Source organism: Sorex araneus, chromosome 5 (assembly GCF_027595985.1).
Source record: "Sorex araneus isolate mSorAra2 chromosome 5, mSorAra2.pri, whole genome shotgun sequence".
In the NCBI taxonomy this organism is placed as follows: domain Eukaryota; kingdom Metazoa; phylum Chordata; class Mammalia; order Eulipotyphla; family Soricidae; genus Sorex; species Sorex araneus.
In genome coordinates, this window is record NC_073306.1 from 21935078 (window position 1) to 21961514 (window position 26437).

The 26437-nt window shown below is 46.3% G+C and overlaps 1 protein-coding gene across 2 annotated transcripts; it reads left to right on the top strand.

Annotated features, from left to right (window-relative positions):
* The first annotated feature begins 74 nt into the window (after positions 1–74).
* Positions 75–25199, top strand: TMEM59 (transmembrane protein 59). Of its 2 annotated transcripts, none has more exons than XM_004607113.2 (8): positions 75–404; positions 5428–5533; positions 8277–8371; positions 11693–11845; positions 13771–13852; positions 14955–15039; positions 19717–19825; positions 24898–25199. In XM_004607113.2, exons 1-8 carry the CDS (start codon positions 219–221, stop codon positions 25051–25053), a joined length of 972 nt encoding a protein of 323 aa, XP_004607170.1. In that variant the 5' UTR covers positions 75–218; the 3' UTR covers positions 25054–25199. The 2 variants fall into 2 exon arrangements, with proteins under 2 accessions (XP_004607170.1, XP_004607171.1); XM_004607114.2 differs by having other exon boundaries at positions 14958–15039.
* The last annotated feature ends 1238 nt before the right edge of the window (positions 25200–26437 follow it).

Here is a 26437-nt window from a genome sequence, read left to right on the forward strand (position 1 = left end):
GCCCGCCCTCCTCGTCTGGCCGGCCTCGGGGGAAGTTCAGCGGCCCGGAGGCGGGGCCCAGGCGGCGATCCCGGGCGGGGCGGGGCGGAGCCGGGCGGGCGGACGGCGGAGGCGGAAGCGGCGGCCGCGGGGCGGGGAAGGAGTCCGGCCCTGCGGAGAGGAGCCGAGCCGGGGAAGAAAACAGCCTCCCGCGGAGCTCGGTGACAGAGGCAACCAAGATGGCGCCGAAGGGGCACCTCTGGGCCGGGGCCCAGCTGGGGCTCCCGCCGCTGCTGCTGCTCACCGTGGCCCTGGCCGGGGGCTCGGGCACCGCCGCGGCGGAAGCGTTTGACTCGGTCCTGGGCGACACGGCGTCCTGCCACCGGGCCTGTCAGTTGACCTACCCCCTGCACACCTACCCCAAGGTAGGGCCGGTGCAGCGCGGGCCCCCCCACCCCCCGGCTCCCGCGCCGCTGACCGGAAGTGGGGGCACCCGGGGCCGAGCCCGACGCGACTCCTTCCCCCCGCCCCCACCCCGGGAGCTGGGCTGCGGGGAGTGACGGCTCTCCCGAGCGCGGGGGGCGGGGGTGCGGTGCCTGCGGGGGCTGCCCCCAGGGCGCGGGGCGGGAGCCCAGACCCCCGGGGGCTTGTGGGCGGGCGCCCGGGGCCGGGGCGGGAGTGCGGCGCGCTCGGCTGCCCCACTCGGCGGTGCCCGGCGCCCCCATATGGTCCCGCGAGCCCAGCCCGGGGCGCAGAGCTGGGCATAGGCCCTGGGGACCCCCAAAACCGTGAAGAACGGGAAAGAGGTGCTGGCTCGGAACTGCGGACTCGGTGTGCTCCCCCCTCCCCGCCGCCCGGGACCCTGCCCCGCGACCCTGCCCCGGGAGCGCTTTGCTGATGCGGCCGGCCGGCCTCGCCCTCCTGCGTTCCCTGCCGCTGGCGCTGTTTACTGTCCACTTGCTGTCCAGCCGCCCACTGCGGCCCGGGAGGTGGAGGCCAGCCCCAGCCGCGGCGGTGACCCGGCCTCCGAGACCCTCTCCCTTCCCGATGTCTCCTGCTCACCGCGCGTCGGCGTCGCGGCGGGATGGCCCGGATGGCCCGTGTGCGGCAGAGGCGCGGGACGGGAGTGCTCAGTTGTGAGGTTGATGGGACTGGGGAGAGGGGGGCCGGGCCCAGGGACCCAGGTCAATCGGTACCGCCCTTCTGTGGGTTCTGTTTCTGCTCTGCGAGCCCTTCACCTTCATGAATACCGATTTGATCTGGCATTCAGGGCAGTTTTATTTTTTATCGTTCAAGGATTGCTGTCTCTTCTTTCTTTCTTTCTTTCTTTCTTTCTTTCTTTCTTTCTTTCTTTCTTTCTTTCTTTCTTTCTTTCTTTCTCTCTTTCTACTTTTTTCCTTTCTTCTTTTTTCTTTCTTTTTGTCTTTCTCCTGTATGTTTTCCTAACAATGCAGTATAAACTAGAATGCTAGGATGAAAATTCAGCAATTTTAAGTAGAGGCATTTCTGTAAACTTGAGAAACTTTTGTAGTATCCAGAGCTTTCTGACAACGGGTATCTCTAAGTCACTTTTAATCTTTGAAGATGTTCTCCTTAAGTCATCTGACTCCTTAAAATCCTTTAACTCTTTATGCTGTACTCGCTAGTACGATAAGAGATTGACCCAACATCCTGAATTCTCAGAGCCACCGCGCAGAGCAGCTTTTCCGTGGAGGAAGGGAGCCTCTGAAGGCTTCCATGGCTTGCCAAAGTCATTTTCTCATAGTAGTAGTTGAGCACTAGAGCTGGGTACCCCATTCTGCCTCCTTTGTAAAGTCGGATTAACACTATTAATGATTTCTGTTGGTCCACCTCTGAAATAGTTGCTCTACCTTTCAGGAAAAAGCAGTGTGTTATAAGAGCACTGTAGCACTTTCCTCCCATTGTTAATGGATTTGCTCTAGTGGGCACTAGTAATGTCTCCATTGTGAGACTTGTTACAGTTTTGGGCATATTGAATACACCACGGGTAGCTTGCCAGGCTCTGCCGTGCGGGCAGGATACTCTCGGTAGCTTGCCAGGCTTTCTGAGAGGGACGGAGGAAGCAAACCCAGATTGGCCCTGTGCAAGGTGAATGCCCTTAATTTAGATGCTTGCATGTCATCTCTGGGTCAGGTTTTGACAAATAGAAATCTTATTGTAATGACTCAATATTGTTTGTTGCAAGAAAGCAAACTTCTTTACCTGTGCGTAAATATTTTGCTATTATTTCACTCTTTAACTTTCCTCAAAAGTGCAGTGGCATAATTGGTCTGGTCCAAATACAGGAGACATAAATCATATTAACAAGCTGATTAGGGCCGGCCTGGTCATTTTTAACAAGGTGTGGCTCTGGAACCATACAGAGGAGGGTTCCCATCCCAGCACCATTTTTTTCCAAGGGCCCTTGCTGGTCACTTTGTATCTCTTAGCTTCTTTTGCCAATTACAAAAAAAAAAAAAAAAGGCAGAAATTCACCCCTTTTACAGACCAAGTATGAGGACTGAAGCTAATACGTAAGGCTCTGTTAGAATAGTACCTGACTCATTGCGGTAGATAGTTATTCTTTCTGCTGTGTGTCTTAAAACCAGTCTGATGTGTTTGGTACTGGTGATGCTCATTAATGAGAGAATAGTTGACTTAACTCAGGATAAAAAAATGCTTATAAAATATATAAATAGTATCATTGAGGTTATTAGCGGTCATTGTTTGGTGACTAGCCCCTTTTCCTTGCTAGTCATTTGGAATGAATAGGGCTTGAAATTTTTACTTGAACAATAATATTGTCTAGAACAGGAAACACTTGGAATAGGATGTGATCGCCTTTTTTTTTTTTTTGAGAGGAAAGGGGTTGGGCCAAATTGTGCTGTGCTCAGGGCTGACGCCTGCCTCTGTATTCAGGAATCACTCCTAGTGGTACTCAGGATCATTTGTGATACCAGGGATTGAACCCAGGACAGCCACTTGCAAGGCAAGCATCCTATCCACTGTACTATAGCTCCAGCCCTAGGATATTCTTATTTTGCAGGGGGGGGGTGTTGGGGGGCCACACCCAGCAATGCCTCGGGGGTTACTCCTGGCTCTGTGCTCAGGAATTACTCCTGACAGGCTTGAGGTACCATATGAGGTGCCAGGGATTGAACCTGGACCCGCTGCGTGCAAGGCAAGTGCCCTATCCTCTGTATAATCTCTCCAACTCCAAATACTTTTAATAGCTATTGAGTGCCTCTTATGTGCCCATATTGTATGGTGCCTTAAAAGTTAGCCTGGGGGCTGGAGCGATAGCACAGCGGGTAGGCGTTTGCCTTGCACGCGGCTGACCCGGGTTCGAATCCCAGCATCCCATATGGTCCCCTGAGCACCGCCAGGGGTAATTCCTGAGTGCATGAGCCAGGAATGACCCCTGAGCATTGCCGGGTGTGACCCAAAAAGCAAAAAATAAAGTAAAATAAAAAATAAATAAAATAAAAAAATAAAAGCCTGGCACATTGTGGCTGCTAATTAAGTATATTATTAGAATGCTATATATATTAGATCATATAGCATAATAATGATATTATAGATAAAAATGTATAGCCCTCATATTCAAGATTGACATGAGTGTTACCCCTATTTTACAGCTAAGGAAACTGACACTGAGAAATTAAGTCATGTTTAACTTTGTACAGAAGAAGTATGAGGCTGGGCTTTAGAACAGGGCTGATTCCTCAAGCTCGGCTGTTTTTGCTGTGCCACGATCTGTTCTGAAAACGGGCTTGGTTAGCTTCGTGAAGGAAAGAAAACACGAAATGGCATGCATTAGGGTTGGCCCGTTTCCTCTCTGAGAGGTGCGGAGAGATAGGTGACGCTCCAAAGACAAGAGAATTCTTCCACTGTTTCTATAAAGCCTGAAAAAGCCACTCAGGCATGAAATTGATCTGAATTGTAAAATTCTTTCAGTTTCACCTTAACAATAAGAGTAACCAAAACTTGGGTTCAAAAAAATGTGCTGCCTTCAAAGCAGTATGGATTACTACTGTGTGTTCTAGACCGTGGCCGGGTCTCATTGCGTTACAGCCGCTGACAGCCCTCCGCAGGGACGCCTGCCTTTGCATCCCGTCGGCCACTGACTCGCAGTGTGCACACACTTTTCCTGCCTTCCTCGATGCCTGCCCGTTTGTACCCAGTGGATCATACAATCAGTTACGGTGGCTTACTCCGCCGCATGGGCTGGTTTATTTCAAATGCTGTAGTTGTCTTATGGATGAAAACCCTGATTGTCCTCGGGGCCAGAGAGAGAGAGTACAGAGGGAAGGCCCTGGCCTTGTTCATGGCTGGCCAGGTTTGATTCCAGGCACCCCACATGGTCCCCTGAGCGTAGAGCCAGGAGTCAGTCCTGAGCATAAGTGAACCTGGAGAACAGCCAAGTGTGGTCCAAAAACAACAAACAAGACAGTGTCCTTAGGTTTTTTAAGTAGATGTTTTTTTCTACTAGTGTATGGTGAATCTATTCTTATCTTGAGATCCCACACATGTACTATGGCTTTAACTGTTGTTTTCTATAGAAAAAAATCTATTGAGGAGGCCAGATATTACAGCGGGTAAGGTGTGTGCATTGCATTTACCCAATCTAGATTCAATCCCCTGCACCCCGTATGCCCCCCGTCCCCCCAAGCAGCACCAGAAGTGATTCCTGGGCACAGAGCCTGGTGTAAGCCCTGGACACACCTTAGTGGTCAAACATAACCACCACTCCCCAAAAGCAAGCAAACAAACAATTATGATTAATACCATCACTTACTGAGCACCGTCTATGTCCCCAGCACTGTGCTAGGATTACCCCCTGCCTTATTGAGGGGGTCTGAGATCATTTGTAGCGAGTATCTTCTGTCTAAGAAAGCTGAGATATCCCGTGGGTAAAGTCTCTTGTGCAGCACCACTCACCTAAAGGCTTTCATCCAGATCTCGCTGGTTGCCACTGGCCTTCCCGTGCACGCTATCGCCCTTGTCTGTGCTGGGGTGTTTCTGGCAGCAGTTGCCCTGTGAGGCTAGTCATGGTGGCTTCCTGATAAGCCGGATGGTTTGTGTGAAATATTCATATTTTAGACGTATGCTGTTGGTCCGCACTTGCTCACTCATTTCTACATATGTGGAAGCTCTGATTATCTCACTTTGCCTTATTGTCAAATTTTCTCCCACAGAATAGGAGCGGTGGATCAGGGAGGAAGGTTCTGTTTATTCCTTCTAGGTTTCTTTCTTGGGTATCACTATAGAAAGAAGAAACTGAAATAATCTCTTTGTATGATTCCTGTAAGTCTGCCTGGCTCCTTAAGTTATAACGCTGATGGGATGGTGGATGATAAACCCTACTAACTTCGCTTTCTTTTTTACTTTTTTTTCCCCAGGGGGAAATTTTTTTTGCTAATCCTCTCTGTTCTTGAACTTTCCCAGGAAGAGGAGTTGTACGCGTGTCAAAGAGGCTGCAGACTGTTTTCAATTTGTCAATTTGTGGATGATGGAATTGATTTAAATCGGACCAAACTAGAATGTGAATCAGGTAAGGTACTTTGTTAATGGCAGCATTATAATCTTTTTTTTTAATTTTTAATTTTATAAAGTTGTTCACAGTATTTGATTACATTTAGTACTCGAACACCAATCCTACCGCCATTACACCTTCCCACCATCATATTTTCATCCCAAACCCTGCCCCCAAAGCAGAACCGAAATAATTTATTTTTTATCACTTGTTATGAATAATCCACTGAAAATAAGACAAAAAGGTTTCTTAGAGGAAAGGGTGTGAAGATTGTTGTATTTCACGCAGGAGCCATCGAGCCCTTCCATGAGAGATTGGTAACACGTTGTTGAAGGTTGGGCCTTGGGTGCTTATGTCTATATCTGTGTAACTATATTTCCCCCTGGGGGCGGTTGCTTTCTGCTTTAAACCCAATCAAACTGGTCTGCTACTCTTGGTGTGTTGGTATGTAAGGTACGAGATGTCCGGGAGTAGATTCACGCAGGGGTGAGGCTTGGCCACGCCTTTGGAGGGTAGCCGTGAGCATGGCGACGCTTGAGTTCTGGAAGTTTTGGCTGCTGGGGCTGGCTCTGTGGGGGCGGGGAAAGGTCTCCCCGCCCCCTCCAGTCCCCTCCGGGTCGCCCTGAATGGAGCAGCCTAGGGCAGGGTCTGGTGGCTTGGCCATGACATGTTCTTTGCTCTCTTCAAGAGATTTATATGTTTCATGTTGTTTTCTTCTTTGAGTTATGTTGTACTTTTTTTTACTCAGGATATGACATTCTGTTTTTGTTGTTTGTTTTGGGGCCGTGCCTGGCTGTGCTCAGAGCCTCCTGGTGGCTCTGCACTCAGGGAACAATCCTGAGGACCATATGGGACGACTGGGGTAGAACCCAGTTTGGCTGCAGTCAGTGCAAGCACCTTACTGCTGTGCTGTCTCTCTGGCCTGACAAACAGCCTTTTAAACTAGCATCCTAATTATTATGAAGTTAGAATTTTTGTAACTGCTGCTAGAAATTTCATGGACATTAAATTTGATGAAACGGTATATTTTTTTTTCTTGTACTGTGGATAGGATACCTTTGTTTAACCAAGGGTTTGAGTTTTATAAATGCAGTAATAATTGCCTTGCTCATAATTTATCACTACCTTTTCCATGGTTAACTTTCCTAAGCCTTTCCGTATAGACTGGTTGGTCTAACCAATTTTGATATTTTACTGAATTGGGCCTTTGACGCATTATTTAGTGGTCAATTCTTTGTGACTTATGTCAGTGAAGGAATCAAAGTCTTTTACATCTCTTCCTTTTTGCTGAAAAAGGCATGTTTAATAAAAGAAATCTATAATCTGGACAAAATTGACATTTAACCTTTTAAAGAACTCGAATGAAATTTTCTCCACTCATTAAGTCACGTGCGTGTGTTCAGCCTAAGGGGAGCAGCCTTTCTCCCTGTCAGTGTGCCCTGACTCAGGTAGTCTCCACGGGACCATAGTCTTCCTCGCCACTGCTCAGGCTCCGAACTGGCATCTTGGTACAAGAAACTGTTCACTATAGTTTCCACATCTTTGAGAAACAGTAGGAAGATGTAATTGGGTTGTAAATAAAAATAGAACTTTTATAAAGGAGTGTTACGTTCCAAGAAAGAAATGGCTCTAGTGAACTAAATGACGAGATTATATCTGGTAAAGACCCATTATAACTTTAGGATCATCTGCTATAGAACATTTTCTAAGTTCAGTTTTCCTAGAATTTAGGGTATTGGACTAATTAGATTTTGGGTTTTTTTTCTTCCCATTTACATATTCTTTTCAACTTAGCGATCGCCGTAGCAGTTTTATATAAATATGCATATACATATATATTTATATAAATCACTGAAATATGTATTTCTTTCAACCAAGTGGGTGGTGGTATTTTCATTTTAAACACATAGAAAATAATAATCAGAAAGGCTCACCAGTTCTGTTCAGATTACATACAGTCAACAGATGGAGCCAGAAGTTCAATATGCCAGTCCCAGTTTTTCTACTTTCCAAACTTCAGCCACAGAGAACCCCTCATGTTAATGTCATATATCCCTCGCCTGAATATAATTAAGATTCATACTTGAGACGTTGGACTTGTGGTAGAAGTTAGGGGGATTTATTAAAATAATACATTTACATTTATTACCAAATTTGGAGATTCCTGTCTATAGGATGCTTTCTCAGTGTGAGATTTCTTTGTAAGAGCCATGAGATGATTCCCAGGGTGGGGCACAAGCCGTGAATGGACATGTCGCCAGTGAGTGATGGGACATGTCCCATCAGCATATGGCGTCCCAGCGAGATTGGGTGTCTTCCTGGGGGCCCTCTGGCTCCCTGAGCACCACCACCGTCACCAAACTGTCGGTGCCATCCCTTCACAAGGGCGCGTATCATCAAGAGGGCCCCCTTCCGCCACCCTACCCCCATCTCCTGAACACCACAAGGGATACCGACCCCCCAAAAAACTAATCACTGTATCACTGCCATTCCGTTCATTGATTTACTCGAGCAGGCGCCAGTAACATCTCCATTCGTCCCAGCCCAGAGATTTTAGCAGCCTCTCCTTACTCGTTTTTCCCAACTATTGGAGGCTCTTTTCAGGGTCAGGTGAATGAGATCTGTAATTGTTACTGTATTTGGCATATTGGATACGCCATGGGGAGCTTGCCAGGCTCTTCCCCAAAACCAAATTTTTATAAAATGACAAATCGTTTGCTTTTCCTCCTACCTTTTGTAATTTCACTGGGTTCTCTTACAGCATGTACAGAAGCATATTCCCAATCTGATGAGCAATATGCTTGCCATCTTGGTTGCCACAGTCAGCTGCCGTTTGCTGAACAGAGACAAGAGCAAGTAAGAAACAGTACTTTGACATTGCCTGCTTAGATCACACTGACCGGTATTGAAATGTTTATCACCCACCTGATCCCAGGGTTACATTTCGTAATTACTTGTCAGTAAGCATAGTACTTGTTGGCAAATAGAAAAGAAATTAATTGCATGATTATTTATGTGTAACGCTTTACTCCTAAAAAGTCCGGCTGTGGGCCAGAGAGAGTTCAGCCGCGTGAGTGCTCGCTGTAGGTGCGGGAGACATGCCTTCCAGTCCCTGCGCCTCTGAACACACAGCTGGAGTGACCCAATATCAGAAACAAAAAAGGATGTTCACGTTAGTAACTGCATTTGTTTTTTCTCATGGTCCAGTGAAGATACTCTTCTGCGTGTGAAAATTGATGGTTTATGGTCGTTTGGGAGCAGGGACACACCTGGCAGTGCTTGGGGACTTGCTCTCCGAGCCCTTGAGCAACTCCCTGGGCCTGCTCAGATGTTTTTATTTATCCTAACTACCATTGCCTTAACTTGGGCTAGCATCATTTCTATAGTACTTGTCTTTAACTCTCAGCACTAAATTAACACCCAAGTGATTTCCCACTTCAGTGCCTTTCAGTTCTTCCTTTAGTTTGTGTCCAGATAGTTTTCTAAATGGAGAAATCATCCTGTCTTTCTCCTGTCTTAGATACGTCAGTAGATGTAAGGCCAGAGCACTTACCAGCGCCTGGCTCCCGATCACCACTCCTGAGTCACCTTTTGTAATTCCTTATTCTATACTCTAGATAGAATACTGGTTACAGTTTCTTAATTTTAGGGGACAGCGATAGTATAGATAGTATAGGATGTAAGAGTTTGTCTTGTTCCGTTCCCAGCACGGCATATGGTTCCCTAGCACCACCGGGAATCACACTTGAGCACAGAGATCAGAGGAGCCTCAAGCACTGTCTCCAGTGTCTTAATTGTATTAACTTTGCATAAGAAATGCAGCTAGAGTGTACAAAACTGAAAAGGCGAAAGGAATATATAGTGAACAGTCTTTTATCCTCTATATTAGCCACCGTTTCCTATTCTGCTGAACTGGGTACAATACAGAAGTATTTTATTCATAAATATGTATACCTGTATTTTATTCTGTGTTCTTTGGGCCCAATAGTGCTCAGGCTGTGACAAGCGTCACTCCCAGCAGTGTTTGAGGGGCAGCCATAATCCATATCCGGGACCTCACATAGCAGGGCTTTGAAGGGCATTTATTTGAGCCACATCCCTGGCCCTCTGTTTAAAATTAAAATCTCTAATATAGGACCAAAGAAACAGCCCAAGGGCTGCTTTGTACATTATTTGTATGCAAGAGACTTAGCTTCCACCTCTGTGCCCCCAGGAGTGACCTGAGCACTGACCTAGATACTGCCTCTGACCCCCCTCAAACAAAGCCACACAATCTATAACAACATAATATTCCACGTTATGAATGTATTGTACAGTTTAAGGAGTCCCTTATTTGAGAATATGTACATTGTTTCTGATCATTTTCATTTACAAATGACATGTATATTAAGCATTCATGACTATACCGATAATATTATAAAGATACAACAATGACTTGAATGAGATTTGAACATTTTTTAAAATTGATATATAGCTCACATATTCCTAAACTCATCTTTGTAGAAAGTTTAGTTCATTAAGTTGTTTTTTTTTTTTAACTTTTTATTAAATCACCATGTGGAAAGTTACAAAGTTCTCAGGTTTATGTCTCAGTTATACAATATTCAAACACCCATCCCTTCACCAGTGCCCATAGTCCACCACCAAAAACCCCAGTATACCCCCCACCCCCTATTGTATAATAGTTCATTAAGTTTTAGTATATTCACAAAAGTTTCGTGACCATTCTAATTCCAGAAATCTTCATCATCCCCAGTACCTGTTAGCAGTCACTCCCCTCCCCCCTCCCCAGCCCCTGGTTGTGTATCACTTTCACTACAGTTATTATGAGTATTAAATATACTTTTTTCTTTATTGTATGCATACTTTACAGGTCTTAATTTGATAATGCGAGGTATTATTTCATGTCTCTCCTTTTTTGGGAGGGTCACCCACAGGTGGCCGTGCTCAGGGGCGTCTCCTGGCATTGTGCTTGGGGGACCCCAGCGACCAAGCCCAGGCCTCCCTTAGGCAAATGAAACTTGGCAGGTGCTGCAGTCGAGCCCTTTCTCCCACCCTGCACCCCACACCCCACCTCAGTTTCTTCTATTCCCCACTTGCCTCAGGGATCCTCTTTACCCGGGATATGTGTCATTTCCTTGGTGAGGCCTTTTTAACACCTTCTCACCCCAATTTTAGGTGAAGTGTCTCTTCCTAGATATTCATATCAACCTGGGTTCTCATTCTCTCCCCGCCCCTCGGCCTGTTTTGATCACTATCATGGAAAACACAAGGACATTTCTGGGGGTCACCGGGTCCATACCCAGTAGCACTGCGGGGCCCTGGGCATGCAGCACTTGGGACCTTCTCTCTGCTGACTACCACTTGGGGCTTCGCCTTGTAATGTAATCTTTGTCCTACATAGACTACACAGATTAAACACAGGAGAACCTGGCAAATAAGATGCACATGATCCCTGGTATCTTAAAATCTCAGTAAATGCTTGTCCATGAGTTAGTGAGAGACTTCACAGCTATTGAGTGGGATCATTTGACTTGTCTTCTGATTCTAAAACCTGCACATTCTCTAATAATCCTTAATGCCTCTCTTTTGAAGTAGAGCAGAATCTGAATTATTCCAAAACCTGGTATCTCACTCTTACATCCTAGAGAGGTCCACTCCAAGTCATAAAGTCTTAATTGATAGAAACTAGTATTAAAATCTTATCAGCAGCTAGCTGTATACATTTTGTCCACAAATTCTTCTGCCCTGCTCTGTTGTCAGATGTCTTTTATTTGCATATTCTTTCAATATTTTTCTTTCCCTTTTTCTTTAGTACTCATATCCTGATTTATTCTACACAAAAGCTGTAAAGATGAGAATATGATGTGACCCTTCCCCCTCTATTTTTTGAGGTCTTGCTAGCCCTTATTTAATCAAATCTGAAGATACTCCTCATTTTGGAGCCTGATTCAAAGCCTTTTATTTGGATTTAGATCACAGATAGCGTATATATTTGCTGGCAAGTTAAATTCACTAGCAATTGTACCATAATTAATTTGCATAAATAAGTTACTTCTGTGCTAATGATTATGGTAGATTAACTTAATTGTTTATGCCCTATCCCAATAAAGATTTGTGGATTCTCTTAAATGTATATATTAAAGAGTAATATATTTCCCATGATTTATTTTAAAGCTCATGACCCTGATGCCAAAAATGCATCTGCTCTTCCCTCTGACTCTGGTGAGGTCGTTCTGGAGTGACATGATGGACTCCGCACAGAGCTTCATAACCTCTTCATGGACTTTCTATCTTCAAGCTGATGATGGGAAAATAGTTATATTCCAGGTGACAGCTCTTCTTCCTCAGTTCATTTAAATAGCGGCAACTGTAAATGTGTTTATCTAACAAGAACTCTTAAGTTTTCTAGATTGTATAGTGGCCAAGTTGATAAATAAAAGCCCTAGATATAGCAGGTAAGAATCATATTTTTTATTCAGTGGCATATGTATATATCATATTGATATTAGGGAAAAACATTATGAGATTTTTGTTTGTTTGTTTTGTTTTGGGGCCATTCATGGCGATGCTCAAGGGTTACTCCTGGCTCTACACTCAGGAATCATTTCTGGCAGTGTCTGGGGGACCACGTAGCAGACCACATGGGATGCTAGGGATCAAACCCTGGTTGGTTGCTTGCAAGGCACGCACCTTATCTGCTATGCTATCTCTCCTGTCCCTGTTTTTTAATCATTAATAGCATTTTACCTAATAACTCATATGGAAGCTTGTTGAAAGCATATTTTCTCCAAAAGAGAGAACTTTTTCTTCTACCTCATTATTTACCATGTGATATAATAAAGAAGCAGCTATTTCTTAAATATTTTTATGTATTAGGCATTTTATTTATTTTTTTTGGATTTTATTTATTTATTTATTTATTTTTTACAGTTACAGATTTATACATTTTTGTGCTCATGTTTCTCCCTTACAAAGTTTGATAACCCATCCCTTCACCAGTGCCCATTCTCCACCACCATGTACTAGGCATTTTATATATATATATATATATATATATATATATATATATATATATATATTATTTCAAATGTTCAGACAACTTTATGAGGTTATATTACCCCTATTTTATTAATGAGGACGCTGAGAATCTAATTTGTTTCAAGTTACCCTGCCAGTAAGTGAGACTTAGACTTTAGAGTAACTCTGGTCACTTTGACTCAGTTCTCACCTCCTATCTACCATGCTGTCTTTTTAAAAATGTTGTGGCTAAGTTCCTCAAATTCACTAGTCAACAAATTATGTTGTAGTCTGTCTTATTTGTAGGTTATAATTAAAGTGAGCCTGTTATTGTCATTACTGAGTGGCGTACTATAATGTTAGTATGTGATATTTAGCACATTTTTAGCCTTGGAGCCCCTGTACTTAATTTGATAGTGAGAAAAACACAAAAGAAGTTCTCTCTTGAACAAAAGGGAATGCCCTGCCACAGAGGCAGGATGGGGTGGTGGGAGGGATACTGGGAACACTGGTGGAGGAGAATGGGCACTGGTGGAGGGATGGGTAAACGATCACTGTATGACTGAAATGCAAACACAAAAGTTTATAAGTTTGTAGCTGTACCTCATGGTGATCATGGTGATTCACTAATAAAAATTTTAAAATTTTTTAAAAAAGAAAGAAGTTCTCTCTTTAAATTGAAGTTCTTTGTAAGAGGATAGAACACCATCTCTAAGGTTAGTGTCAGTGTAACTAGGATGGAAAAACCCCTACTCCAAGCATCAGTGCAATGTAGAAGATGGAAAGCATGAAATGTTTAGCTGCTGTTTATGAATTATTTATTTCTGGGAAAGACTTGAATGTTTCAGATGAGAAAAAATAGAGATAATATATGTTTAGTCAAAAATTTTGGCAGTCTGCTGAATTTTTGGTCAATTAGATTTAGTACTCATTTTTGTGCAGGGTTGAATCCACTGTGGTGTAATTTATGCTTTTTTTGGGATAATGTTGTCAGGAAATTAGACTGAGTACTTGATGATGCCAGAAATTTGTGCCTCTTTATAAGGCTATGGATCTGATATTCAAAGAGTGCAATTAAAATATATTGTGGATAATGTGTTTTATTTTTTACACCATACTAATGTTCCTTTTTTTTTTCAGCATGAATGTTTATAAAGATGATGTGTTGTAGAACTTGCTACTGAAAAAAAGCCCAAGAAGTACAAGTGACTTAATTGCTTTCATTATCATTTTAGTCTAAGCCAGAAATCCAGTATGCATCACAGTTGGAGCAGGAATCTACAAATATGAAAGAATCATCACTAGGCAAAATGTCCTGTAAGTTGTATTTTAAGTAACAAGATGAAAAACATTAGCAGATGGGTCAGGGGTGTGGCTCGGTGGCAGAGCACTGGGTCTCGGTGTCCCTGGATCTGATTCCCAGCACTGCAGTGGCAGGAGCAACTGCAAGAAGCACCAGCAGACAAATGTGGATGTAGCAGAGCTGGCCGTGCGATTGTCTTTGTACTGTGGAAGTGAACAGATGCATGCTGGAAGAGTGCTTCTTAGGCTCCAGTGTGTGCTGAGATCCAGAGGACTTGTAAAACAGCTTTCTGAGTCACAGCGCCAAGCTTTCATTTTTTGAGAGTATTTGCATTTGTGGCATATTCTCGGGAACCACACCTTGAAAACCATTATTCTTAAAAGCTGCTTTGCCTTAAGTGATATTTAGGTATGAACTCCTGAAATATTTTTATGTTTCCTCGTAAACTAAGCAGATAATGAACTATTTGAAAGAGTGCATTCCTGTACTGTAGGGTGGATTTCAGCTGATGGCATTATAAAACATCAAGCCAAAGTTTATAAAATAAACTAGCATGCATACTTTTATTTTTTATAACTGATTTAACTAGCTTTCTAATTTTGGTGGCTAGACAGCATTTAGTAAAGGCTTCTTTAGACTGGACTAGATCTTTTTTTTTCTTTTTGGGTCACACCGGCAATGCACAGGGGTTACTCCTAGCTCTGCCCTCAGGAATTACTCTAGTCAGTGCTCGTGGGACCATATGGGATGCTGGGAATCGAACCCAGGTTGGCCGCATGCAAGGCAAACGTATTTTATAATCTAAAAATATATTAGATTTTACCTACTGGGCTCCTGCTCCAGTCCTCTAGACTGGACTAGATTTTAACCCCAAACCATACCTAATTGAGAAAAAGTTCCAGTGCCAATAAGAATTTGAAGTCCATAATGTAGATTATCCATTCTGTTTAGAAGTGCCAGAAGACAGTCTTATAAAATGTATTAGATTATACTAATAATCTAAAGTTGTAAATAAAACAACTGAGTAGCTGTGGAGGACACCCAGGTTGTAGAAGTGATGGTGTGAGAGTGGCCTTTGAAAGGTAGACTGTTGTAAACTCCTCTTTGCTATTTCAGCAGATCTGCAGATGAGAAGTTCCCAAGCCCACAGGAGCTATCTTGAGGATGGAGAGAGTGAAGGTTTCCTGCGATGCCTCTCGCTGTATGTATTTCTCTCTGTGTGTATAGAAGGTAAACTCTGGCTTGTATCAGAACAATGCAGTCCTTTTAACTACTTAAAATTTTATTTACTATTTAAACATGGACTGGAGCAATATTTATTTAAACATAAAGGAGAAAAAAATGATGTTTCTTTTTTTTTTTTTTTTGCCTTTTGGGTCACACCTGGCGATGCACAGGGGTTATTCCTGGCTCATGCACTCAGGAATTAACTCCTAGTGGTGCTCAGGGGACCATATGGGGATGCTGGGAATTGAACCCGGGTTGGCTGCATGCAAGGCAAACGCCCTACATGCTGTGCTATCGCTCCAGCCTGTTTTTAATCTTTTCCCTGCCATACTTACACTTTTGTTGTTTTTTGTTTTGTTTTGTTTTGCTTTTTGGGTCACACCCAGCAATGCTCAGGGGTTACTCCTGGCTTTGCACTCAGGAATTACTCCTGGCAGTGTTTGGGGGACCGTATGGGATGCCGGGGATCGAACCAGGGTTAGCCGCGTGCAAGGCAAATGCGCTCCCCGCTGTGCTATCGCTCCGGCCCAACTTTTGTATATTTTAATGTCTTTAAGAGATAATTTTCTGACAGTACAAAAGCATTCTTAATATTTTCTTTTTTTTTTTAATTTTATTTTATTAAATCACCATGTGGAAGATTACAATGCTTTCAGGCTTAGGTCTCAGTTATACAATGCTGAAACAACCATCCCTTCACCAGTGCCCATATACCACCACCAAAAAAAAAAAAGTACACCTCCCATCCCGCACCCCCACCCCCCGCCTTGTAAGTGATAAGTTTCATTTTACTTTCTGTTTACTTTGGTTACATTCAATATTTCAACAGAAACCTCACTATTGTTGTTTGGAGTAAGCCACTAGAGTCAGACCTACTGTGAAGACAAATGAGGTCGAGCGGGGGGGGGGGGGGGGGGGGGAGGGGGAGGGAGAGAGAAAAGAGGAGAGAAGAGAGAGAGAGAGAGAGAAAAAATACCTTTCCCCCCCTGGGCGGGCACGGGGGAGACATTCTGCAAGGAGGTGCCTATGCCGAAAGAGGTTTTGCTGGGTCTGGATTCACACTCGTGCAGGCAGCCCCCGAAATCACATCTCGGCGGTGGGAGGGGCCGGTGCCTCCCCATTTCTTAATATTTTCTTAGGGGATGCCTTGATTCATGTTAAGAATGTACTTCTCTAGGCATTTAAATTAAATTTTCTAGTTTGGGGGATGATTTTCACTTTTATTCTTTTTTTTCTTTTGCTTTTTGGGTCACACCCAAAGCTCCGGGGTTACTCCTGGGTCTGCATTCAGAAATTACTCCTGGTGGTGCTTGGGGGACCATATGGGGTGCTGGGAATCAAACCCGGGTTGGCCATGTGCAAGGCAAACGCCCTACCACTGTACTATCGCTCCAGCCCCAATTCTTATTATTTTTGGTTTGGCAGTTACACCTGGTGATGCTCAGGGGTTGCTCCTGGCTCTGCACGCAGTAGTCACTTTTATTTTTAATGTTGTTTATATGCACAACTTTTTATTTATTTATTTATTTATTTTATTTTTATTAGTGAATCACCGTGAGGGTACAGTTACAGATTTACATATTTTCATGCTTGTGTTTCGGTCATACGATGCTCGAGAACAACAGTCACTTCTTGCAGTGCTCTGGAGATCAGGTTGGCCATGTGCAAGGCTACTGCCCTACCCACTGTACTGTTGCTCTGACCCCAAGTGCCAAGGAGATTTAAGGATGGCAGAGAAAGGGGCCAGGGAGCTAGCGCAGAGGGCGAGAGCTCAGGCCTGCTGTATCTGTATGTCTCGGGCTCCGTCCCCGGCACTCGTGGCTGCCCTCTGTCCGCCCACACTCCTGGGGAGGACCAACCCTCCCCGCACCCTAAGAGAACGAGAACGAAGGATAGCAAGGAGAGTGGGCAGGTACTTCCACTTTCCCAGGAGGGCATATTTAGCATTGGAGGGGGAGGAAGGTGTTAGAAACGTACGCCTGCTTCCACTCTGCCAAAATGTTTGGTGTTGAGCCCTTCCCACCGCTCAGATAAAGAGACGTGACCCTGACCGCCAGCAGGTCATAGTGACCTGCTGTGTTGGGAGCACGTACTTGCTCGGAGTGGGTTTGCGCCCCCGGTGGGCCCTCCTGCAGGCCAGAGGGCTGCATTATTTGACTTATTGGGATAGAAGTCATTTTCTGCTGGTCTTATCAGAGATGGGTAGTATCTGCAACCTAAAAGTTACTTTCATTTACTGAACAAAGTCTTTAAAGACTGGGTGAGAAAATGAAAATTCAACTTTCCAGTCTCCCCCTTCTTTCCTTTCTAAACTTGCATTTTGGCTTTGTGCAAAAAAAAAAAAAAAAAGTGAGGGCGGGTTTGTTTTTTCTGGTATTTAGGGTTTTTCCTGCAGTTTGACAGGTTTCTGAAACCTCATAACTTAAGTTCTGATATCTAATTTTAAATTATAATTTATTTTCAATATTGTACTACCTGGACTTGTATTGGTAAATCACTGCCCTTTAACATACCGTCATTATATTTTATGTTCTTTTATTTTTTTTTTATTTTTTTTTTTTAATTTTATTGAATCACCATGTGGAGGGTTACAAAGTTCTCAGGATTATGTCGGTTATACAATTCTCAAACACCCTTCCCTTCACCAGTGCCCATTTTCCATCACCAACCCCCCCAGTATACCTGCCGCCCCCTCCCACCTCCCCAGTCCCCACTCTTGTACATAAGTTTCACTTCGTTTACGCCTTATCTCGATTACATTCCATGTTTCAACACACAACTCACTACCGTTGTTGGGGTTTCCCCCAAAAAAGAAAAGCAGTCCTATTGCCAAGGAGGCATTTGATAGTTCTCCACTGCTAAGAATATAGAGATATTAAGTCCCGCTGTTTGTTACATAACTTTTCTTTTTCCCCCTTGCCCCGCGCCACCGAGTTCACGCCTGTTTAGTAATCGCCACGCTGCCTGACAAGGGAAAAAAAACCGAAAAGGGTGGTTATTTCCCGTCATCAGGAGGCGTGGGGCTCTGGCTTAGTTGATAGACTAGTAGAGTGTCTGCAAGCAGTCTCTGGAACCGAAGGTCTTGCGCTGGTATCAGCTCCGGCTCGAGATTCCACCAGCGTCCCACTGTTCCATGTACATAATTTTTCCCCTTATATCCCATTCCCACGCCACGAGGTCTGTTTGCTTAATGGACATCACACTGTAGTTGACGACACGCCGCGTTTCTTCCCGAGAAAGAAGAAAATTTCTTCTCAGCCGGCGTGGGGATATAGCTTAGTTCAGTCTAGAGAGATGGCTACCACTTTGATTGCCTTCAATATTTCAGCAACAGACTTACTATTCTTGTTAGGATCTCCCACAAAAGTCCGACCCATTAAAAAGGAACCATTACATATTGCTGATGCTAAGATGACTGCGGCCGCGCGGTTTTGGGTTTCTGTATAAAGTCCAGGGAAAGTACAACCAGAAATAACATCACTACAAACTTTTACCCTTTTATGGTGCTCATAAGATGGAGAAACCTAGAGAGAGGCTCGGCGTCTCCATTTTGCGCTCAGGAAAACCGCGGCCCCTGCGCTGTGCTCAGGAGGAAGGAGTTGAGAGAGAGAGAGGCTAAAAGAATTGGGGGATGCCCGGTTCCCACTGTTTCAGTGCACCGTGGGGTCTCTGGTCCCATGCTGGAATTAGTTCAGTGGGCTGCTTGGAGTCCAAGGGCGCTTCCTTGGGCTCTTCTATCGTGCTCGCTCCACAGCCGGGTCCAAAGGGCTATGTTCTTTTAAATATAGTATTTCGGAAGTAATTTTGTGACTGTTTCTTAGGCAGCAACCTTTGTAAGCAGAGGTGGGCATCAGTCACGGACACCCTGGGCGCATCGCTAGTGTCGGGTGTGGCATGTGCGTCTCTCCAGGCCACAGAGCCCACAGCACTGGGAGCAGGAGACCCCAGCCATAGCCACAGCGAAACTGGCGGGCTGGGGGCCGGAGGGAGCCTGGTAGGGGGCATTGGTGGGGGGAGTGGACAGCACACTGTCCACCCCGCTGTGGCGTGGGTGCTGGAACATGTATGTGAAACTGATGGAACAGATGTAGTGATCCTGGCGCCCTAACGGAAGCGAGCTAACAAATACAAAAGAATACCTAATAGTTTCTTAGAATTAGACTCAGACTCAGTTATTTAAAAAAGAGGTTGACCACTTTTTCTTTGAAACAACCTATTCCCTGACAATATGTTAATTTGAAAAGACTCCGGCAGCTGAGCCTTGCAACTGCTGGTCTTTCGCCTTTTTTCCCCTCCTTTCGGTGTTTGGGCAGCCAGGTTGTGGCGCCTGCGCGCTGTGCCGCTGGGCCTCCTGGCTGGTACTCCGTGGGAGAGCCCACGACTCTGCTTGGTACCCTCCCCATGTGTAAGCTGCTCTCATTTTATTTAATGGAAAGTCTGTGCGGGGTGGGGGTGTCCTTCTTGACCATGACTTCGACAGAGCCACGGGACAGAACCCGAGGAAGGGAGGAGCGGGCGTCATGCCACCGGATAGGAGCGCTGTCTTTGCAGCGGTGCCAGCTGGGTACACAGGCAGTTCTCCGTGTACCCTTAAACTGAGCACGGGGAGTTCACGAGAAGTCTCCAACTTTAACCTACTGTGTTTTTGCAGCAACTCCGGCTGGATCCTGACCACAACCCTGGTCCTGTCCGTGATGGTGTTGCTGTGGATCTGCTGCGCGACTGTCGCCACAGCGGTGGAGCAGTACGTCCCCTCGGAGGTAATTCCCTGCTGGCCCTGCACGCCGCCTCAGCACCAGTCCTTGGGGTGGCCAGTTTAGACGCCTTACTTACGTAGCTGGGAAACAAGGCCTCTCCGATGGCAGGATGGGAGATTGGGTGACTCTAGTCGTATGTGGGGTTGGCGCACACCCGGCAACTACAGGTCTGCCACAGAAGAGCCTAGTGCAGTAGCTCGAGGCACTGACTGCCCTGGTGGCGTATGTGTGTGGAGGCTGGCTTGGGTGAAGTCTCCCCCTGGTGTTCTGAGAATGAAAAGGACCTGTTGACAGATCTCTCCGTGGTGACAACCAAGACTTACAGAATCTCTTAATGTTGAACTGTAGCACTGTATCACTGTCCTCCCGTTGTTCATCAGTTTGCTCGAGCGGGCACCAGTAACGTCTCCATTGTGAGACTTGTTGTGACGGTTTTTGGCATATCGGATACGCCACAGGGAGCTTGCCAGGCTCTGCTGTTGAATTAATTACTATAAATACTAAGAAGGAACTGCTGCCTTAGAAACAGCAAGGACGAGGGGTGGGAGGGGCAGCACCGCAGGGAGGGCTCCTGCCTTGCACACGGCCGACTTGGTTTCAATCCCCAGCATCCCCTGAGTGTGACCCCCCAAAACAAAAAGGAAGAAACAGCAAGGCTGGAGTATTAGATCCTGAGTTAGTGTGCTCTGGAACCTAGCCGTGAGAGAGATGGACTATTGTAATTCCTTGGTAATTTAAGTTCAACTGCCCCAGGTCTCAGGATGGCTCAAAGGGCTGGAGCAAGTGTGTTGCATGTGGGAGCCCAGGGCTCAGTCTCCAGCACCACTCGGTGCCCTGAGCACAGCTCCATGTGGTCCAGCAAACAAAGTAATAAATTAATTTTACTGGCCCAAGAAACATAATTGTTACGGAATTTTCTTTTAGGGAGATTACAGTTGTATTCAGTTTAGTGCTCAAGTAAGGAAGGCTATTTATAGAACCAAATGTAGGGGCCAGAGAGCCAGTACCAGTGGGTAGGGCGGTACTGTTGCCTTGCTTATGGCTGACTCGGGCTCAGTCCCTGCCACTCCATAGGTCCCCCGAGCCTGCCAGGAGTGACCCCTGACTGCCGAGACAGGAGTAAGCTCTGAACACAGTGAGGTATGGCCCCCAAACAGAACAAACCAAAAGATAATGAAAAGAAACTCAATATAAACTCGTATCTACTGACATCATATCTAGCTGAAATAATCCTTAGTTCTCCTGTTCCTCCAAAAGTAGTAGACTTCACCCTCAGCACTGCGTGGTTCCCTAAACCCTACGCCAGGGAGTGACCCTTGAGTCCTGTCAGCTGACCCCAGAACTAAAAGCCCAAAGAAGAAAGTGTGAAGAGGAAGCAGGAAAATTAAATTAAGTATGGTGCTTGAGCTGTATACTTGATTGGAAATAGAAATCTATTTCAATGTAAGATTTACACAGTAATAATGATCAATCTCATTTTGATGATTCATAATATTGGCAGCTAGATACAATATTGGCAGCAGGATAGTATTGATCACTAGCATTTACATAGTCCTTTGAGATGTAGAGTTGGGGCTGGAATGATGCTACAGCAGGTTGCATGCATGTGCCTGTCCCGGAGTACCCTTGATCCCTCGCACGACACATGGTCCCCTACGCACTGCCGGGAGTGATCCCTGAGCCCGGGGCGGGAGCAAGCCCTGGGCACAGCTGGGTGCGTACAGTAAAGAACAGACTATAAAGTGGGGCCAGAGGGAGGACTCAGTGGACAGAGCACATGCTTCGCATGCAGAAGGCCTGGGGTGGTCCCTGGCCCGGCATGGCCCCCTGAGCAGTAGTGGGAACGGCCCTGAACACAGCTGGGAGGACCCCCCAGCACTGCCAGGTGGGGCCCCAGCGCAGAGCAAACAGTACCTACAAAGTATCTTCCTACTTCTGGCCTGCCTAGCAGTACTGAACAGCAGTTTGTTACCCCTGCCAGAGGTGGGTCGGCACACAGCTCTGGTCGATCTTCCTTGGGTTTGTGCTTATCGGGGTGGGGCCCACCCAGCTGTGCTGGGGGCTGCTCCTGCCTCTGCTTGGGGGTCGCTCCGACAGTGCCTGGGGCCCATGTGGTGTGCCAGGAGTGAACCGGGCCTGGCGGTGTGCAAGGCAGCCCCGAGACTGCGTCCAGCCGAGAGTCGTACCGTTTAGTCCGAGAGGGCGCTGAGACCAGAGCTGGGGCGTGAAGGCCCTGGTCTCCCTCACAGATCATGGATGTGCAGGTCGCTAAGGAGGGCGCGGGCTGATGCGGGTGGCCAGGTTAGGCTTCTAGGTGATGGGCGTCTTCACCTGGCCGCGAGGGTGAGGTAGCGAGGTGTGGGCCAGCGGGGAGGCGCGCTCTGCTCCCCCCGGTGCGGGACTGCGAGGGACTGTCGGAGTTAGGTAGCCAGAGCAGGTTAGACTGAGTGGTCCAAGTCAGGCTTATGGGGAACTTCGAATTGCAGTTCAGTTAGATAATTGGGTCCATTTCTTTGTATTTTGTTTGTTTATAATCTAACTATCCTGATAAGTTTTGCTGTGTTGTTACCAACTTGTATTCTTTTTAATTCTGATGTGTCTGTATCTTAATCATGTTATTGTTCCTTATAGAGCTAAAATTCCACATCTGCATGATTACCTTACCTCTCTTTCTCAAAAAAAATATATACATAGATATATACATATACCTGTTATATTTTTGGCTCTCCTCTAAGATTCCCCTGTCTACCTTCCCCCACCCCACCCCCACCCCTTCCGAAATCCTGGTAACAAAACTACAAACCTATAAAATGACCTTTGTTGGCCTGCCACTCTCTGGTACTTTGTCCCTTTCGAAAGCCCGTACGCCTAAGCTGCCGCTTGTGTAAGAAATATGCACGTGAGGCTGATCTGCGTGGCTGACCGTGGGTAGAGCTGATGGGCTGTTGGTCGTGATTCGCTGTGACCTCCGCTCCGTGTCCCAGTTTCACTGGCGGATGTTGAGTATATTTGGCTGCTTCCTGTTCTTTGGTTTTGTGCCACACCGGTGGTTCTCAGGCCTTACTCCTGGCTCTGCACTCAGGGGTCACGCCTGGTGATGCTCGGGATTGAACCTGGGTCAGCTGTGTGCAAGACAGACTCCTTGCCTGCTGTCCTATTGCTCTGCCCCCTCTGTCGTATCCTGTTCTTCGCTTTGTGTGATTCGGCTCAGTTACATCTCATAGTAATCCCGGGAGGTCTTCTGTTACTGATATCTTCCTTTTTCCAGGTAGGAAAACTAAAAGAGTGTGTGGTTCCACCGTAGTCACATAGCAAGCGTAGAAGGCTGGTGCCTGGACTCCAGGGCCAAGCCCCGGGACGCTTTGGTCAGCCTGCGCCTGGAAGGCAGGCTTGGGCCCGACAGCTCTCAGCTCCCTCCTGAGTGCCCTCTCGGCCACTGGGCAGCGCCACGTGGTTTCTGCTTCTGAGCCGGGCCACTCAGGTCCTCCCTTGCCGCTCACCTCCTGATGGGCACTTGGTGCTTTCTCTCAGCTCTCTCCAACAGAGGCGGCCTCCCTCCGACGGGCCAGCTCCCTGAGTGCCGGCGTCTTTGCCCCCCTTTCAGGACTCCCGTCTCTCGCGGTGCTAGGCTCCAGGGCCGCCTGCTAAACTGTGATGCGCTTTGTTTGGACTGTACAGCTTCAGTTGCAGGGACCTTTCTCCGCGGGTTCAGTGGTCTGTGGGGAACACCACGGGGCACCCCTTCCTCCCCGCAGCGCCTGTGATCAAGAACAGCAGCAGCACCCGGAGCCTGTTGGCCACTTTGGTCTCTCCAGATAACTGCCACACCCAGTGCTGCGCAGGCCCTACTCCTGGCTCTGTGCTCAGGGGTCACTCCTGGCTCTGCTCAGGCCTTACTCCTGGCTCTGTGCTCAGGGGTCACCCCTGGCTCTGCTCAGGCCTTACTCCTGGCTCTGTGCTCAGGGGTCACCCCTGGCTCTGCTCAGGCCTTACTCCTGGCTCTGTGCTCAGGGGTCACCCCTGGCTCTGCTCAGGCCTTACTCCTGGCTCTGTGCTCAGGGGTCACTCCTGGCTGTACTCATGCCTTGCTCCTGGCTCTGTGCTCAGAGGTCACTCCTGGCTCTGCTCAGGCCTTACTCCTGGCTCTGTGCTCAGGGGTCACTCCTGGCTGTACTCATGCCTTACTCCTGGCTCTGTGCTCAGGGGTCCTCGGGCAGTGCCCCTGGAGCCAGACGGTGTGCTGGGGATTGAAGCCAGGTCGCCGTCTGCAAGAGAGATCCCCTCCCCACCGCTCTCTCACCCCCACCCCTAGGTGTCACACTCATGCCTTGCCCTGGAACTCTTCCTCCTCTCACAAAGCCAGGCCGTGGGGAGAAGCTCCGAGGCTGGGTCGCCTCACACTGCTGTGCCCAAGCAGCTCCTCCGGGCTGGCTCCAGGCTTCACGGCAGGCAGCCGTGCTCGGGTGGGGCCACACCAGCTCCATTTCCGCCTGAGCATTGAAGCGTTTCAAGTTGAGAGATGTAGAAAGTTTTCTTTGACCGTTCGCTGGGAGCTGGATTCAGGTAGAATATGGAATAAAAGCACTCTTCATTTAAAAAAAAATTTTTTTCAAGTTTTTTATTTATTGAGTCACCGTAAGAGCAGTTACAAAGCTTTCCAGTCTCCCATCCAAGTCTCAGTCGTGCAATTCTCAAGCACCCATCCCTTCACCAGTGCACGTTTTCCACCACCAAGAACCCCAGTATACCCCCCTCCCCCCTCCCCCTGCCTGTGTGGCAGATGGTTTCCACTTTATTCTCTCTCCACTTTGATCACATTCAATACTTTGACAAGAGACCCGCCATTATTATTTGGAATTTTCCCCAACAATCAGACCTGCCGAAAAGGCATCATTAGTAATTTGTTTTCTATTGCTGATAATGAAGAGCATATGATGTTTCTGAGCCGCTATAGCAGCTGCACGATTTTGGATTTCTGATATTTTAGTAATAAATCTGGAGCCATTTTAACCCAATATCCTAAGGTAAAATATTCATTATTCAGATTTCTAATGTATATTGATTTTCTTTTGCAGAAGCTGAGTATATACGGTGACTTGGAGTTTATGAATGAGCAGAAGCTGAACAGATACCCTGCTTCTTCCCTGGTGGTTATCAGGTCCACAGCTGAAGATCATGAGGAAGCAGGACCTCTGCCTACAAAAGTCAATCTTGCTCATTCAGAAATTTAAGCTTTTTTTTTTTTTTTTTAGAAAAAAAAATGTACTAGACATCTGAACTTTCATTTCTCATTGAGCTTTTTAAAAATGGGTTCATTGGATACAGGGCTTAAAATCACTATAAAATGCAAATAAAGTTACCAAAAGTTTGAAGACCATTTGCTAAAACTTTACCTATGATTTCTTTCTAGTAATTTAAGAGATATATGTCTGAACTGTGTTTTTCTTTTACCTGATACCTGTACTAATTCCTGTTTGTATGTTTCACTTCCTTAGCGCTATGAACTGATCATTGCTCTTTCCTACCTCCCGCCATCAACTGTCAGTCTCCTTAATTAATATTCTCAGTACTCAGTAGGATATGATATTTCTGCTCAAAAAATGACAACGTGTAATTGGAAGTGCCCTTCAGTGACACTACATTTTCAGTTGTGTTGAACTGAAATGATTAAAATATTATTTCAATAATTACATGCTGAAATTTGAGTTAATAAATTCCTGGTTTCCAGATTTTCCTTTCTACCCATCCCCAACCCAGAATAGTAACTATGAAATAGTCTGTATCTGTATAATATGACCAGAGAACAGAATCCCAAAAACTATTATAGGAAAGAAGTACTTTGGCTTGGAGGAATGAGGTTGGTTTGGGGCCACATCTGGTAGGACTCAGGACTTACTCCTGGCTTGGAGCTCGAGGTCATTCCCGGTGACGCTCTGTTCCCTTAATGGGGACATGAATCAAACCTGATTCTCGCACATGCAGATGGTGTGCCTGGGCTTTGTCAGAACCACGTTGTTCTGTTGCTTTGCAGTCAGATGAGCCATTCCAAAGGAAAAGCATGTCAAGTGTAAATTAGAGATGTTTTCAGAGGGGCCCGGAGGCAGCACGTAGGACTGGTGTACCCGCATTGCCTGCAAGAGGCCCTGCCTTTTGCCCCCAGCGCTTCACCTGTCCCCACCTCCGCAGTGCTATCAGGTATAGACCTACAAACCCATTGGTCCCAGCACTGCTGGAGAGGCCTCGAAAAAAGAAAAAAACGAGGCCCGGGGCGATAGCACCGGGTAGGGCGTTTGCCTTGCACGCAGCGGACCTGGGTTCGATCCCCAATCCCATATGGTCCCCCAAGCACTGCCAGGAGTAATTCCTGAGTGCAAAGCCAGGAATAACCCCTGAGCATCGCTGGGTGTGACCCAAAAAGAAAAAAAAAGAAAAAACGAGCAGCTGTTTTCAGAGGGCGCATTTCATTTTGACATACAGAATGAAACGTGGTATGATATTAGGTATAGATTTCCCTTGGCAAAAAAAAAAAAAAGCCCTTATTTTCTACCTATAGTAGTACAAATTTTGAAGAGTGGTATTAGGTAACAGGATACACTAGACTCTCACCGTGACTCC